The 17,718-nt window shown below is 40.5% G+C and overlaps 1 protein-coding gene across 1 annotated transcript in view; it reads left to right on the top strand.

The window, feature by feature from the left end:
* The first annotated feature begins 1,725 nt into the window (after positions 1 to 1,725).
* Positions 1,726 to 17,718, top strand: part of MRPL48 (mitochondrial ribosomal protein L48) — a 54,507-nt gene continuing 38,514 nt past the window's right edge. The window contains exons 1-3 of the mRNA XM_026518069.4: positions 1,726 to 1,866; positions 11,766 to 11,818; positions 15,465 to 15,502. Coding sequence (XP_026373854.2) covers positions 1,846 to 1,866; positions 11,766 to 11,818; positions 15,465 to 15,502 — 112 coding nt within the window. The 5' untranslated portion in view covers positions 1,726 to 1,845. The remainder of the gene's footprint in view (positions 1,867 to 11,765; positions 11,819 to 15,464; positions 15,503 to 17,718) is intronic.

Here is a 17,718-nt window from a genome sequence, read left to right as displayed (position 1 = left end):
TCAAGGGTTTCCTTTTCTCCGCATCCTTGCCAAAACTTAGCTTTTGTCTTTTTGATAATAGCCATTCTAACAGGTGTGAGGTGATATCTCATTGTGGTTTTGTTTTCCATTTCCCTGATGACTAGTAATATTGAGCATCTTTTTATACATTGCTGGCCATTTGTGTGTCTTCTTTTGAGAAATGACTATTCAGGTACTTTGCCCATTTTAAAAAGCTACTGACTTATAATTGACATACCATGATATACTAGTTTCAGGTGTACAACATATTGATTTGGCACTTCTATACATTACTCAGTGCTCATTATGGTAAGTGTAATCACCATCGGTCACCACACAAGGTTATCACAATATTACTATGTTCCCTATGCTGTACATTTCATCTCTGATCCTTATTTTATTTATTTTTTAAAGATTTTATTCTTCAGAGGGAAAGAGAGAGGTGGCAGGCAGAGGGAGAAGCAGGCTCCCTGCTGAGCAAGGAACCAGATACAGGACTAGGTCCCAGGACCCTGGGATCATGACCTGAGTGGAAGGCAGACACCTAACCGACTGAGCCACCCAGGTGTCCTTCTGTGACTTATTTTATAACTTAAATTTTTACCTCTTAATTCCCTTCACCTATTTTGCCCATCCCCACCCACCTCCCCTCTGGACCACCAATTTGTTCTCCGTATTTAAGAGTCTGTTTTGTTTTTTAGATTCCACATATAAGTGAAATCATATGGTATTTGTGTTTCTCTTTCTGACTAATTTCACTTAGCATAATATCCTCTAGGTCCATCCACATCGTGGCAAATGCCTTTGCCCATTTTAAAATCGAGTTACTTGTTTTCTTGCTACCGAGTTGAATTCCTTATATACTTTGGATATTAACCCCTTAACAGATGTATGGTTTGCAACTGTTTTCTCCCTTTCTGTAGGTTGTCTCTTCTGTGGATTGTTTCCTTTTCTGCACAAAACCTTTTTAGTTTGATGAAATTCTCTATGAGTTGCTTAAGGGCAGGGACATGTATTATTCATCTCTGTATTCCCAAGATTCAATCAAAGGACTGGTACAAAGTCATGCTAAGTAAATGGTTAATGTGTGTAAAGTAAGTAAATGAATGTGCAGTGACATTATTATCTCATGTGAGAAGGGGTGTGTCAGAGGGAAAACACTTTGCGTAAACTAGACTGAGTTTGAAACTCAGCTTTGGTTGGCCCCAGACCAGTCTCTTAACCTCTCCGAATATCTTTATATGTAAAATCAAGTGATCATATTTCACTAACAGACTTGTGAGGAAGAAATTAAGTGATGCTCTGAGCATAATGCATTGCCCATAATGGTCAGTCAATAGAAAGTAGTTATTATCAATTATCATGAGGCAATTGAATGTCAGAAAAGCTCACTTAGGGCCAATCCGCTTTTAAATCAAGGTTAGAAGTCAGATCTCCATGTCCTGTGTTAGCCACTGGAATGAATTAATCAGGATCTCAGTCTTTAAGCAACTCACAATCAAATACGTGAAAGAGACAGTAGCAAATAATACACAGTATGGTGGATGACAAAGCAGAATCGTGTGCAAAGCACTGGGACAACACAGAGGTGGCAATTAATTCTGCCTGGAAGAACTGCAGTGAAGGTGACATTTAACCTGTAGCGAGGGCGGAGTCTGGAGAGTTTTCGAGCTACTGGGTCTCAGAAGCTACCGGAACCAAGGTGCTGCGGGGACTGAGTGAGTCTCGGTCGCATATTGTTACTGGACACGTCGAGGCGTTCCGTCAGTGTTTTCAGACGCCCGGGGATCGCTGCAGCTTGGGCGGGTCTTCAGCTTACGCAGTTACCGGCCACAGCCGCAAAGGATGAACGGAGCTCTGGGAAAGGTAACGTAGGTTTCACGCACGCTGGGCGCGGCGGAGGTGGTGGGGAGAGTAGAGCTGGGAGGTGGCGGCCGGGCCATCACCGCCTCTGCAGACATCCGGGTATGAGACACCGGCGAGAACAAGGTTCTCCCGGCAGCACACGCGGCGCCTTGTAGTCAAAGGGTTGTGTTCCCTCCACTCCTTTCCCGGCGCGCTCGGAGGCGCTTACCCGTGGGCCACGCCCCCTCTACCGGCCAGCCACCCTTGCCGCCCATTGGCCCGGAAAGAGAGGAGCCCCACAGTGGGAATTTCGGAACCAGGATCAGTTCCGATAATCTGTGTGACCTTGAGCAGGTCATTTTATTTTTGCACTTCCATAGTGTTTCTAAGTATACCGTTTGACTTGGTGACCTGACTGCGATGTGAGGCTACGTAGCGATAGGAAAAGGGTAATAAACTAAATTTTTACTTATAAAACCTTATTTGAATGACTACAGTAAAACCGTCTGAATCACGATAAATGCATTCCTTAGTCTTCCCTTGCCCTCTTAACAGGTTTCAGTTGTGTTCTTTTAGTTGTATAATGCTGCTTAGAATGATGACTTTTAGCAATTTACGTTAACATTTTATTTTAGGCATTATTTGGAGAAATTTTATGTCCATTTTATGAGCATGATCTTGGCTGCTCATGGATCCACCAGTAGTTATCTTGGGGTGGTCCTTGAATGTCTTTAGGCTTGTTTCCTTAATGGCTCAAGCCTTACTTCTTTATGAAATAACTCACTGATACTCGCCTTAGGCTAATTGTGAGAATTTGGCCAGATCTGGTGAAAGGATAATAGAAAAAAATCAGAAAGTTTCAAAAGTCCACTGTTAAAGATGGTCAGACTGGTGACTCCATGCTCCTGCTCTATTTGCTTTGATTCTGAGGACTGCTGAAAGGGAGGCATAAGTTTTCAAGGAATACTGTTTCCTACCATTCTGTACTACAGGAGAGTAAACCTGTCATTAGGGCATCACCTAAATATAAAAGGGCAGATAGGGCATCTCCAAGTCTGATGCCCCTGCTACCTTCCACATGCCTTTGTTACAGATTTTATTCTTCCACTGTGCCCTACTGCTTTGGCCAGAGCCTCACTTGGAATGCCCTCACCCTTCTCACCACCTATCCAAAGGCTCCATCCTTTAACACCCCGCTCAGTTCTCATCTTTTCCGTGAAAGACTACTCTGGCTAAAATGACTGTTTATTTTCTGACCTAGCTGGTATTATCTCTTGGCATCTAATCATATGTAGTCTTGTGACCCTCTTTGTCTCGGCCTGTCTGGAAGTGTTAATACTTAACATTTATAAGAAAAACCCAGGGGATTTGCATCAGGTCTGGGTTCTATATCTTGCTATGTATATGACTTTATGTGGGTTATTTGACCTCTCTGTGCTTCAATTTCTTACCTGTAAGATGCAGATAATAATGCCCACCATACAGAATCGTTGTAAAGATTATAGAAGATGATGTAAATCAGAGTACTTGTAAGGTGTGAAGGACTATATATGCAGGAATATTGGTAGTATTCTACAGTTTATATACTGCTTTCATTTTCAGAATTTATTTGATTTTCACAGGCACAACAAATGAGGAAATGGAAGCCACTGGCACAGTGCCTGGTATATAACAGGTTCTCAGATGTCCTACTGAATGCCTGGATTAATGAATGCTTTTTTTAATAGGTCAACAGCCATTTAAATGAGCCATAGAGCTGAGACTGGAGCCCATTGTTTCTACCTCTCCCAAGACCCCACTGCCTTTCCTTTTTTGAGTATTTCACATCTCCCTAATTTGGTAATCTTGGTTTTCCTCATCTGTGAAATGAAGAATGAAAACCTTCCTTGTTGACCTTCCAAGTTGCCAATCCTTCCTTTCCCTGTACAGCCCATTACACTGATCTCACATTGCAGTGTAATAAATAATTCCCACATGGACTGTCTTCTCTATAAAGATTTGAGGGTAGGCAACTATATTTTCTTTATGTGCATATGTACCCAGCCTGCAATGTACTTGGCCTAAAGTAGGTACCTGATAAATATTGAGTGAATAAGTGACTGAACAAAAGTTGACATTACATGTAAGTACATACTGGAGCTGGGACTAGAACTGCAAACTCTTAGCTCAGTACTCTTTCCTTGGGAGCCCAAGAAGTTTTTACTTACAGTCCTCTCACATTTCAGATGAGTGAAAAGCCCAGCTTTACTGGAATAAAACTGGGTGGAATCACATACTTCTTTGGCTCAGTGGAAGTAGTAAGTAGAAGCAGTGTTAAGACCATAACGCTGATATTCATCACACGCCAGAAAACATACCGATCAATCACGATGGCAGGATGATGTCTATGGAAGTCAGAATGCACCAGGGAATGAGTAATGACTCACCTGCTGAGTTACTTAACGCAGAAAATAGATGGTCCTGGAGTATCCAGCTTAGGTCTGGATGTCACTCACCCTGAGATTACTGTTCTTCCCTCGGGGATTACCATACCTCTGAACCACAGGATATAGTTAAGGGGAGGGGAGCTCAACTGTGGTTTAGAAATACAATTTAATCTGCAATAAAATCAGATACGAAAAGACTTTGTAATTGTGTGTGCAATATACTTAACCTAATATTGGCCAGCATAAAAGGCAGGGAAGGCAACAAGGAGCCCCAGGAGATAGGCGCTCCAGCCACTAGCCTTCATACCTTGGCCAGTACTTCCCCTCTCTGGAGTTAGAGCAGATCACAAAAGGTATGCCAGAAGGAGCAACCTTGGACACTGATCTCAGAAAGATGTTTTCAAGTGAAAACATTGAAAGCTAACACAGAGCAGAGTTCATATGAACAAATAGCGGTGAGGACTGAAGCAAATGACAGACCAACAGACATGGATTAGGAAGATGTAAGATGCGAAATAGGACACAAATTTGAGGGTGCCTAAAAGGGCAGAGAGTCCAAAAGCCTAGGAAAATGTCCAAGAACTTGGCTAGTTCCTGGATACTGTTAGATGTAGGTTCTGCAGGACAGGGATAGTTTACTATTTTGCTCATGGTTTTATCTTCGCCTGTCACACAAGGATATATATTGTGTAATAAATGTGGAGCTGAATGATCACCACCATTATCATCACTGCCACCAATTTGATCATTAATGATGTGCCTTGCACTTGCTAAGTCCTTTTCATATATTAACTAATATAATTGTATCAACAACTCTATGAGGTAAATATTTTTATAACCTCTTTAAAGATAAGGGGGGGCACCTGGCTGGCTCAGTTGGTTGAGTGTCCGACTCTTGGTTTTGGCTCTGGTCATGATCTCGGGGTTGTGGGATCGAGCCCCACGTCAGGCTCTACACTCGGCATGGGAGTCAGCTTGGGATTCTCTCCCTCTCTCTCTGCCCCCACCCAGAGTAAATGAATAAATCTTAAAAAAAAAAAAAAGAAAAGAGAGATAAGGAAGTGAGGTTTGGTGGGATAATTCAATCAGCAGATACTTACTGACTACCCACAGTGTGCCAGAGAGTATGGTAGATGTTGGGATGTAGCAGTTTCCTGTCTTTATGGAGCTTGTATTTTTAGCCAAAGAGACAGGCTAATTAAATATATAACTACTTAACTGATTGCGATGAATGCTACAAAAGAAATATTCTGAGTGCTTTGTGAGTATATAACAGCAGGATCCAAGTAAGTCTGAGCCGTAAGGAAAGTTTTCTTTCTTTTCTTTTTTTTTTTTTTAAAGATTTTATTTATTTATTTGACAGAGAGAGAGACAGCCAGCGAGAGAGGGAACACGAGCAGGGGGAGTGGGAGAGGAAGAAGCAGGCTCCCAGTGGAAGAGCCTGAAGTGGGGCTCGATCCCAGAACCCTGGGATCACGCCCTGAGCTGAAGGCAGACCCTTAATGACTGAGCCACCCACGTGCCCCAGTAAGGAAAGTTTTCTTGAAGATGTTACACAAATGACTAAGACTTAAAGAATGATAGAATTTAAACAGGGAAAATTTGTGCAAAGGCCCTGAAATGAGAACTTATTTGAAGTTCCAGAGGTTCCAGAAGAAATTGGGAGGGAGACGAAGTGGTGGGGCTTGGATCAAGGGAGAGTGTGCAGAGAAATACGGGGATGAGACTTGGGGAGATGGTAGGTTATTGGACTTAACATTTTAGGTAACCACAGATATTTTGAAACAATTTAGCCCTGGAGGAAGGTAGGATATAGGGCTTAACAAAGCTCAGCTGTTGTCCAGAAATGTAATCCAGGAGTTATGCTAGAAGGCCAGATATTTCTTTCTTTTCTTTCTTTTTTAAAAATTTGAGATATAATTTGCATACCATATTTACCCTTTGAAGATGGACAGTTTGGTGGGTTTTGGTATATTCACAAAGTTGTGCAGCTATCCTCACTATCTAATTCCAGAACATTTTCTTTACTCCAAAAAGAAACCCTGTACCCATAAGCAGTCATTCCTCATTCACCCCTCTGCCCATCCCCAGTAACCATTAATCTGCTTTTTGTCTGTATGGATCTGTTTGTTCTGCATTTCATGTATGTAAATTAAATGATACGTTTGTGAGGGCAGGTATTTCTTAAGTGACTTGCCAAAGATCATACAACTATTAAAATGGAAGTTTTGACATCCAAACCCAGGTTTGTATGAGTCTGTAACCTGTGCTCCTAAGTGCCATGAAGACTCAGTCCAAAGACACACTTTGACAGTCAACATATTAGACATATTGAGAAGAGATTTGGCCAAAGGGAAAACTATTAACAAAAGCAGTTTTGAAAGAACTTAGGAAAAGGTCAGCTAGAACACCACTGGCCAACTGTGTGCTTAGGCATATTAATTCACCTTTCCGAGCTTTGGTTTCCTCACAGTAAAATGGGGGTAGAAAAACCTACCTCAGGATGGTTGTGAGGATTAAAGGAAATGATGTTTGGCAGATAGCAGGTACTCAACAAATGATAGGATTATTGATGCTATTATTATTAGCATATGAATTTCACTAATTGGTATTACTCTTTTGAGAGGTAGTGTGCTAGAATGGAAGACATGGGCTTTGGGTTCAGTCAGCCTTGGGTTTGAATTTTTGACACCTCTTATCAAACCTATAACTTTGGGCAGTTTTCCTAAGCCTCTGTTTTTTCCTCTATAAAATAGAGGCAATTATCTCAATTTTGCCTCTATCAGAGGATTGGTGTAAAGATGAACTGAAATAGTATGTGTAAAGTGATTAGCACAAAGGATGCCCTCAATCAGTGATAGTAACTGCTATTTTAAATATTTGTTAACACACAAATGTACTCAATACTTACAAAACAGCTTTCAGTTGCCTGCCTCATGGGCCCCTGACTCACTACTGTCTCCACTCACCTGGGGCTCAGGTGTGTGAAGCTAGTCATACAGTAGAGATTTGGCCCCATGACTTCAGTCTTTGGTAGCTGTGCAGTCCCCCTGTTCTTGACTCCCGAGCTCATGGCACAAGTATTTTTGTAACCCACTGCAGCAGCTGTGTCCCCATTCATCCATTCATTCATTCACTAGCATCCCCGCCCTCCTCTTCTATTTGCTGCAGAGCTGTAGCTGCTCTTCATTTGCTGACTGGGAGGAGCGGGTATTTGTGGATATAGTCCCGAAATAGATTACTTTTGTTCTGATAAATAATGCCAAGCATTGCAGGGCAGAGGAAGCACATTTCCCAGAGCTGAAAGGGAGAGTTCGCACCACAATTTGAATGTCTTCCAGAAAGTTGTCAACCATTAAGCATGCTTTTAGATAATTAAATCCTTTGCTTTTGTAGAGACTCAGAAATCTGAGTGATTAAAGTGAGGAAAAAATTAGTGTCATCTAGATCTTTCTTCCTATTCAGTTCTTCTTTATGAAGTGACCCACTTAAGAATATATTCTGGGGGTGCCTGGATGGCAGAGTTGGTTTTGGCTCAGACCCTCTCCCTCTGCCCTGCCCCCCACTCACATGCACACTCTATCTCAGATAAATAAATAAATCTTTTTTTAAAAATCGGGGCAAGGGAAGGGAACAGTTTGAGCAAATTTAGGAAAAGTCTCCCAGAGAATGTGAGGTCATGAAGATTGGAAAGGATATGAATAGATGGAAGGAAGGGCAACCTGCATAGACGATCCTAAAAACTGCAATTAAATCAAATACTAAAAGACATTATAATTATGTATGCGATATGCTTAACCTATGCCAGCATAAAAGGCAGTGAAGGCAACAAGGAGCCCCGGGAGACGGGATTCTAGCCACTGGCTATCATACCTTGGCCAGTACTTCCCTTCTCTGGAGTTAGAGGGATGAGTCTAAGGTTCTTCCAGGATCAAGATCTATCAAACATGACAAAGAGAATAGAGATGAGTGAACGGAGTGTATATATATATATATATATTTTTTTTTAAAGATTTTATTTATTTATTTATTTATTTATTTATTTATTTATTTATTTTAAAGATTTTATTTATTTATGTGAAAGAGAGACAGCCAGCGAGAGAGGGAACAGAGCAGGCGAGTGAGAGAGGAAGAAGCAGGCTCCCAGCAGAGGAGCCCGATGTGGGACTCGATTCCGGAACGCCGGGATCACGCCCTGAGCCGAAGGCAGACGCTTTAACGACTGCGCTACCCAGGCGCCCCTAGATTTTATTTATTTATGTGACAGAGAGACAGCCAGCGAGAGAGGGAACACAGCAGGGGAGAGGGAGAGGAAGAAGCAGGCTCCCAGCAGAGGAGCCCGATGTGGGACTCGATCCCGGAATGCCGGGATCACGCCCTGAGCCGAAGGCAGACACCCAACGACTGCGCTACCCAGGCGCCCCGGAGTATATATATATTTTAAAAGATTTATTTATCTATTTTAGAGAGAGAGCGCAAGCGAGTGTGTGGTGGGGGGAGGGGCAGAGGGAGAGGGAAAGAAAGAATCTTAAGCAGATTCTGTGCTGAGTGCGGAGCCAGATGAAGCGCTTGATCTCACGACACTGAGATTGTGACCTGAGCCAAAACCAAGCATTGGTTGCTTAACTGACTTGAGCCACACAGGTGCCTCCTGCCCAGGTTTCTTAAGCACTAATACATTTGAGAAAGGGTGTAGAATAGTAGGAAAATTATGGAGTCTGGAGTCAGAGAATCCTAAGATCCTATGCTAGTTTTGATAGTGGCTGTTTGACTTTGGGTAAATTTTTAATCTCCATTTCTTCAACTGTAAAATGGGATAATAATACTTATTCTGTAAGGGAATTATGATTTAGATACATGGTATGTACTCAACAAAATAGGTGTGGGTGCTTAATAAATGGTAGCCATGGTTAGCATTCATTCACTTTCTAATCATTTATTTATTTACAAAAACAAACGTTAGTTGAATGTCTACAATGTGCCTGAGAGGAATACAACACGACCCTTGCCCCTGAGGAGTTTAGCATAGTGGTGTATGGGAGATGTGAAGAGTTTCAGTGAATCTCCCTAAGTGCAAACTTTTGTGTATTTGTGCTTATATGTTTTTGTCTGGGGAGAATGTTCATGCTTTGAACAGATTCTCTGTAACACCCCAAAAGCTAAGAACTTCTGGCCATCTCCACCTGAATTTCCTGAGGTGCTTGTTACTCATGCCACCTATTTTGACTTAAATCATATAATGCTTGTGGTAATTGCTTAGCTGTTTAATACAGATGTGTGTCTGTTTCTCCAGCCGTTCAAACTCCTGCAGGACAGGGATTGTGCTTGTATTTTTTAACAGCTTTATTGAGATACAATTCATATACCGTACAATTCACCCATTTAAAGCATACAATTCAATGACTTTTAATATAGTCAGAGTATGGGGTGCCTGGCTGGCTCAGTCAATAAAGTATGGGAGAGCATGTGACTCTAGATCTCAGGGTCATGTGTTTGAGCCCCACGTTGGGCTTAGAGATTACTTAAAAAATATATAATATATATCATATATATATATATTATATACATATAATATATGTATATATACATATATACATATTATATATACATATATAATACATATAATATATACATATATACATATAATATATGTATATAATATATATATGTACACACACTCAGTGTACATCCATCACTACAGTCAATTTTAGAACATTTTCATCACCCCAAAAGAAACTCCATATCCCTTAGTTGTCATCCCCACCAGCTCACACCCTCCAGCTCTAGGCAACCACTAATCTACTTTCTCTATAGATTTGCCTGTTCTGGGTATTTCATATAAATGGAGTCATACAATATTTGGCTCTTTGTAACTGGCTTCTTTCACTTAGCATAATATTTTCAAAGTTTGTCTATGTTGTTACATTTTGGGTTTTTTTTTTTGTTTTTTTTTTTTCTTCTTCTTATTTTTTTTTAATGATTTTTTATTCTATTATGTTAGTCACCATACAGTACATCCGTGGTTTCCGATGTAAGGCTCGATGATTCATTAGTTGTGTATAACACCCAGTGCACCATGCAATACGTGCGCTCCTTACTACCCATCACCGGTCTATCCCATTCCCCCACCCCCCTCCCCTCTGAGGCCCTCAGTTTGTTTCTCATAGTCCATAGTCTCTCATGTTTCATTCCCCCTTCTGATTACCCCCCTTTCTTTGTCCCTTTCTTCCCCTACCGATCTTCCTAGTTCTTATGTTCCATAGATGAGAGAAATCATATGATAGTTGTCTTTCTCTGCTTGAACATTTTGTTTTTATACTCCCTTTAATATTCAGCACAGCGGTTGGCATATAATAGCCTTTTTAAAAATAAAATTTATTTTAGAATAGTTTTAGAATTACAGGTAAGTTGCAAAGATAGTACAGAGAATTCCCATATACCTCACATCTAGTTTTCCCTATTATTATCTTACATTAGTATGGTATACTTTTCATAATTAATGAACTGATATTGATATATTATTATTAATTAAAGCCCATACTTTATTCATATTTCTTTCATTTTCTTAAATCTAATGTCATTTTTCTGTTCCAGGATTCCATCCAGGATATTCTATTACATTTAGTCATCATGTCTCCTTAGGCTTCTGTTGTCTGTGACAGTTCCTCAGACTTTCTTTTGTTTTCGTGTAATAGGATTTTAACAGATACGTGTTGAGGGATTTAAATTGTTACCCTGAGAGGACAGGATTTTCTCATCATGTTATGGGGCCTTAGGACATTTAGTATATATTATCTAGTTGCTTTATAAAAAGACCTCTATGTTGAACACTCCCTTAGTAAAGCTACACCACTGATGTTTCGAGTGGGTGCCAGAAAGGCAGAGTGAGTTTGAAAGAACGGGAGGGGGGAAACTTAGGAAGGGAAGGTGCCACTGCTACTGCCTCCTCTCATTATTGTTTTGTTGATATTGGTGTCATTATTATTATTGAGACACAGTGCTCTGTAACAGAGGGAGAGCCTTTGGAGTAAAACAGTCCTCTTAGCCTCTAATTAGCTATAATTTCTCAGAATATAAACTCTGTGGGCCTCAGTTGTCTCACCTGTAAAATTGTCTTGCAGTGTTTTGAGAATTAGGGAAGAGTTAAAGTCCCTTGCATGGTGCCTGTGCTTGGCAGATGCATAATTGTTGGTTGATATTAGGAAACAAATAGATCACGTGCAAAAGGGAAGATAAGGTAAAAAAACAACAAAAAAAGCAGCATGGAAGAGGGACTTCTGTTTTTTAGCATTTTCTGTAGTGGGTGGAATAAGAACAAAGATGACCTTGGTTTGCCTGCATGTCCAGTATTAACTGAAGGACGGCTTCTTTGCTGGGCAAGAGCCTTTGGGTCTTTTTTGGTTTTTGTACTTTGGGTTTCTAGCCTCTTTTCGAAGAGGTGGTTGGAAGGCTATGAATAATTAAAATTGTCCTAACATGGCTATTTTGCTGTAGGTGCTGTGTCTGAGGAATGATATCATTTTTAAGCAAGCCTTTTCTCTCTTAAGGTAAGCATATTAATAGCGATGGTTAAATATAGCTAATATTTGCATTCTGCTAGGTAGTTCACCCAGCATTTTTCTTTCATCATCTCCACTTGCATGTCTACTAAGCATCTCAAGCATTAACTCCCCGGCCATCTTGCTCTTTCTCCATTCTCAGTAAATGACAACTCCATTCATCTAGTTGCCCAGGCCAAAGTCCCTGGAGTCATCCTTAACACTGTTATTTCTCTGTCTACATCCAATTCTTCAACAAATCCTCTCAGCTCTACTTTTGAAATACATACAGAATCAAACCATTTCTCAGCTCTAGTTTCAGCTCTCATGTTTTCTGTTTTGCTAAACTACTAGGGACTAGCTCCTTCTAATCATTCTGCCTCCTAACCGATGCCCCTGCTTTTACTTTTCTCTTCTGTCCTTCACACTAAAACCTTATTTAAAAAAAATTTTTTAAAAAAGATTTTACTTATTCATTTGAGACAGAGAGAGAAAGAGAGAGGGAGAGAGAGCAAGAGCACGAGCAGGGGAGGGGCAGAGGGAGAGGGAGAAGCAGACTCCTCGCTGAGCAGGGAGCCCAATGCAGGGCTCAATCCCAGGACCCTGGGTCACAACTTGAGCCAAAAGCAAGCACTTAACTGACTGAGCCACCCAAGCACCCCTGGAATGTTTATTTTTAAAACCAAGTTAGTTTATGTCATTTCCCTCTCAGAACTCTCCAATGGTGTCCCATCCTACTCAGAATAAAATCTATAGGGCGCCTCTGTGGCTCAGTTGTTAAGTGTCTGCCTTCAGCTCAGGCCATGATCCCAGGATCCTGGAATCAAGTCCCGTATTGTCGGGCTTCCTGCTGAGCGGGAAGCCTGCTTCTCCCTTTCCCAGTCCCCCTGCTTGTGTTCCCTTTCTCGCTGTCTCTCTCTCTGTCAAATAAATAAATAAAATCTTAAAAAAAATAAAATAAAATCTACAGAAAGAGAAATAAAGTAAGATGAAAATTGAGAGGGAGGCAAACCATAAGAGATGCTGAACTCTTGGAAACAAACTAAGGGTTACTGGAGGGGAGGTGGGGGGCGTGGGGAATTGGGTGATGGGCACTTGATGTAATGAGCACTGGGTGTTATATGCAACTGATGAATCGCTGAACTCTACCTGTGAAACGAATTAAAAAAAATAAATAAAATCTACACTCCTCACCATATCCTACAAGGCTTTACACAATCTGTTCCCTACTTACTCAGCTTTAGCACACTGGCTCCCTTTCTAGTCCTTGAGGATCTAAGCACTCTCCTATACCAGGATCTTTGCCCATTCGTCCCTCAGATACCTATATGGCTTGGGTTGCCTGGCTGGCTCAGTCAGTAGAGTGTGCAACTCTTAATTTCAGGGTCATGAGTTCAAGGCCCACACTGGGGGTGGAGCCTACTTAAAAAAAATTTAGGGGTGCCTGGGTGGCTTAGTCAGTTGAACATCAGACTCTTGATTTCGGCTCAGGTCATGATCTCAGGGTCATGATATTGAGCCCCAAATCTGGTTCCACACTCAGGGTTCCATGCTTAGCAAGGAGTCTGCTTGTCTCTCTCCCTCTGCTCCTGCCCCCACATGCTTGTTTGTGCATGTGCACTGTCTCTCTCTAAAATAAATAAATAAATAAATTTAAAAAAAAATTTTAAAAAGATATCCATATGGCTTGACCCCCCCTTACTTCATTTAAGTTTGTGCCCAGATGTCACCTCATTAAAAAGGTCTTCTCTGACTACTCTATGTAAAATAGTACCGCCTCCCCCCATCAGTCTTTATTACTTTACCTTCCTTTATTTTCTTTGCTGCAGGTATCACCACCTCACACATTTTATATAGACATACGTATATGTAAAGTTATTTAAATTGTCTTCCCTACCTGCCCCCTAGAATATAAGCGTTATGCAGCTAAGGATTTTAGTTAGTCAAGTTTATTGCTGTATCCGTAGAGCCTAGAATGGTTCCTGGCACAAAGTAGGCATTTAATAACTATTTTTTCAATGAGTGAATAGATCCTTAAAGTGACCTGGTGAAACAGAGCATATCATCTTAATTTTATACACAAATATACATATATATTGTATATGTATATATATATAAATATACATGTATAATTTTATACATAAATAACTGAGGTCCAGAGAGGTAAATCAATTGCTCTAAGATGACATAACTAATATGAGTTGGAGTTAGAATTCAAACCCAAGTTTTTTTCCACTGCCTTGCATATACAGGTTGCTACTCCCCACTGTTTTTCTCTCAATGGTAATGAATGGCATTTGGTAGTTTATTTCTCGATTCAGCAGATAATCAGTGTCTTACATGTGGCAGCCATATGATATAAAACAGTGAATTGTATATCTCCCTGGACTGCATGGCACTCGTGAGTCTGCATTTCTTTAATCCTTTACATTTATTGAAGCCTCTCTCCTATTATTCCTTTCTGTCTTAATCTATTTTCCCATCATTGATCAGTCAGCTATTCAATAAGTACTTACTATAGCACCCTGCCTACTTACTATAGAACCATTTTACATGTCCTCTCTGATTTTTACAAAAATATTACAGGGCAAATATAGATATCGTCATTTTACAAAAGAGGAAACTGGCTCAGAGAGTTCAAGATAGATTTTCGGTCCCATGAGATCGTACTATTATTATCTGCATTTTAAAGATGAGATAACTGAGTTACAGAGATATGAAAGAGCTTGCCGAAGGTCACAGTTTGGAAACGGTACAGTCAGCATTTAATCACAGATCTGCTTGTCTCCAACTTGTGCCACAGTTTAGTTTCAAAACTTCACAGGATGCTGAACTAAAATACTCCGATAACCTAGTGAGCCAAACAGAGCCATATTACTCTCCTCCATATTCTTCGACTTCTGTATTCAGTCTGGCTCTCATTGCTCTCATTGCTGTCATTGCTCTTCTTTCCTCTCTACCCTCCTGGCAAGATCCACCTCACTGGTTCTCTTGCCTCAGTCTCACCTCTTCCCATTCATTGCTCACCTGCTGCCAGGGTTAACTTTCTAAAACTTAAACTTGATCATCGCAGTCCTGTGCTTAAAATCTGCTAGGCGCTTCCCACTGCCTATACAGAGTAAACACCAAACTCCTTAGCACAGCGTATGAAGTTCTTCATAACCTGGCCCTTGATTACCTCTTTCACCAACCTCCCGCTCACATCCAACTGGTTGCTGTTCCCCGACCGTACCACTTTCATACCTCTGCCTAGAATGCTCTTCCTTAAGGCTCAATAATCGAGAACAGTTCTGCATTTTTAAAAGTCAGGTCAAATGGTTCTACTCCCATAGTGGAAATAACCACACTTTACTTTGTGTTCCACCAAACTCGTACAAGTTTTTGTTCTGGATCAGCACTACATTGTGGATCACCTTTGTTTACATATCTCCCTCCCAACTAGACCATAGGTAGAGACATTTTACTTATTTTTGCATCCTCAGGATGTCTGGCACATAATAGGCACTGAATAATGTTTATGGAAAGAAGGGTAGGAAGAAATAAGGAAACATCTAGCATGGACTTATCCTTAATCAGAAGCATACAAGTTTTGGTAACTATGTAGATTAAATATGGGTTTCTAATTTTATTCAACATACTCTTTCCCTCTTTTTAGGGTCAGAACTTCAGGAGAAAATCCCATCTGTTCTGCAGGTATGTGGTTATTTCCTGATACGGTCTGCTTGCTTTAAGTGACCCTCTAATACTCTGTAATAATTTTGTCTAGAAAGATTCCTAACATATCTTTGAGAAGAGTGGCTGGGACCACATTCCACCCCTCACATGGAATAGGACAAGGGCAAAAGTAGAAAGTGGTGGTTAAGAGCAAGAGCTCTTTAGTAAGTTTGGTTCCCAGCTCTACCACATACTTAACTCTGTGACCTTTGGCTGCCTCTCCATACCTTCCTTTCCTCACTTAAAACAATGAGGATAATTATAGTACAAACTACAGTGAATTTAAAGATTCAGTGAGGTAAAACACATTAAGTCAGTTATTATAGTTATAATTGCTACTATTTCAGACCTCTCTTTTATGTCCATCATCTACCAGGCAAGGGCTTTTCATGTAGTATTTTGTCCAAAATGAATATCCATTCAATCTGATTAACTCCATGAATTTCAGTCTGTTTCAGCCCAGTTACTTGCCCTTTCTGCTTTGTCTATTATGTGAGAAATTTCAAAATAGTTGTTTGATTTTAATGACACCTGTCATTTGCCTAAAGAGTATCAGAGGAGGGGCGCCTGGATGGCTCAGTTGGTTAAGCATCTGCCTTCCGCTCAGGTCATGATTCTGGGGTCCTGGGATTGAGTCCCTCATCAGGCTTCTTGCTCTGCTTCTCCCTCTGCCTCTGCCCCTCCTCCCCATTTGTACTTTTGCTTTCTTTCTCTCTCTAAAATAAAAAATAAAATCTTAAAAAAAAAAAAAGTGTATCAGAGGAAAGGAATGGGAAACAAGAAGGGACTTAACATTTACTGAGTGCCTCGTATATGCCAGGCTGTATAGAAGAGGTTTCACATCTGTTAATTCTTTTAGAAGATGGCAGCAGTATGTAAAGCATCACCATTTCTACCAGCCCCAAAGCCCAGCATCTCAAAATATGAGCTTCTTTTTATTTATTCATTTTCCCAACAAACATTTATTATACCAGAATGTGTTTTAGGTGCTGGGGATACAAAATTGAGAGGATTCAGTCCATGCCTTTTGGAAGCTTATAGTCTTAAAATAATTTTCTCCCCAAGAACACTACCGTGAACAGCCACCATTTAGATTCAGCTGTTGTTGACATTTGCTTTCTCTATTGGGCATCATGACACTCACCTTTAAATACGTCAGCATGCATTTCTAGAAATAAGGACTTTCTCTATGTTCTGTTAAAGCAGCACAATACCATTATCTCACTCAAGAAAATGAATAGTAATGCTCCCATATCATCTAATACTCTATCCATTTCTGTAATTTCCCCCAAAATGTCTTTTGTGGGTGTTGTTTATAACCCAAATGCAATGAAGTTTCACCCTTTGTATTTCGCTATTATGTCGCCTTGAATCTAGAGCAGTTCCACTTGTTTTTTCCTCTAACAGTGACTTTTTGATTGGGTCAGACCATTTGTCTTATAGAATGTCCTTCCTTGTTGATTGTCTGATTATTTCCTAGTGGTGTTGTAGAACCTGAAAGTTAGAGCTAAAAGCTTGAGTAGACTTACGTTAAACCATTTAAGCAAGAAAGTTTTGTAACTGGTGGCCTGAACTTCATATGGCATCCTATCAGGAGATTAAAAAAAATAACTATGAATATCTGATTATAAAAGTGAAAAACATTCATTTTTAAGAATATGGGAAATACACACGCAGAAGAAGAAGCTGAAGAAGACAGGAAATAAAAATCACCTGTAATCATAACATCCAGAGATTATTGTTTAACATTTTGTTGTGTGGGGCGTCTGGGTGGCACAGCGGTTAGGCGTCTGCCTTCAGCTCAGGGTGTGATCTCAGCATTTCGGGATCGAGCCCCACATCAGGCTCCTCTGCTGTGAGCCTGCTTCTTCCTCTCCCACTCCCCCTGCTTGTGTTCCCTCTCTCGCTGGCTGTCTCTATCTCTGTCAAATAAATAAATAAAATCTTTAAAAAAAAAAAAAACAAAACCAAAAACAAACCATTTTGTTGTGTATCCTAACAGGTCTTTTTTTAGGCATTTATATTTCTCCATCGATAGATAGATAGATAGATAGATAGATAAGTAGGTAGATACATAGGTGGATCTTTTTGTTTTGCGGTAATGGGAACAAATGATACATAATGTGTTTTTTTTAAGCTTTTTTAGAGAGAGAGAGAGAGAGAGCTCAAGTGGGTGGGGCAGAGGTAGAGGGAGA

Source organism: Ursus arctos, unplaced genomic scaffold (assembly GCF_023065955.2).
Source record: "Ursus arctos isolate Adak ecotype North America unplaced genomic scaffold, UrsArc2.0 scaffold_22, whole genome shotgun sequence".
NCBI lineage: Eukaryota > Metazoa > Chordata > Mammalia > Carnivora > Ursidae > Ursus > Ursus arctos.
The sequence above is the reverse complement of the archived record's forward strand: the minus strand, read 5'-3'. Positions and strand labels throughout refer to the sequence as shown.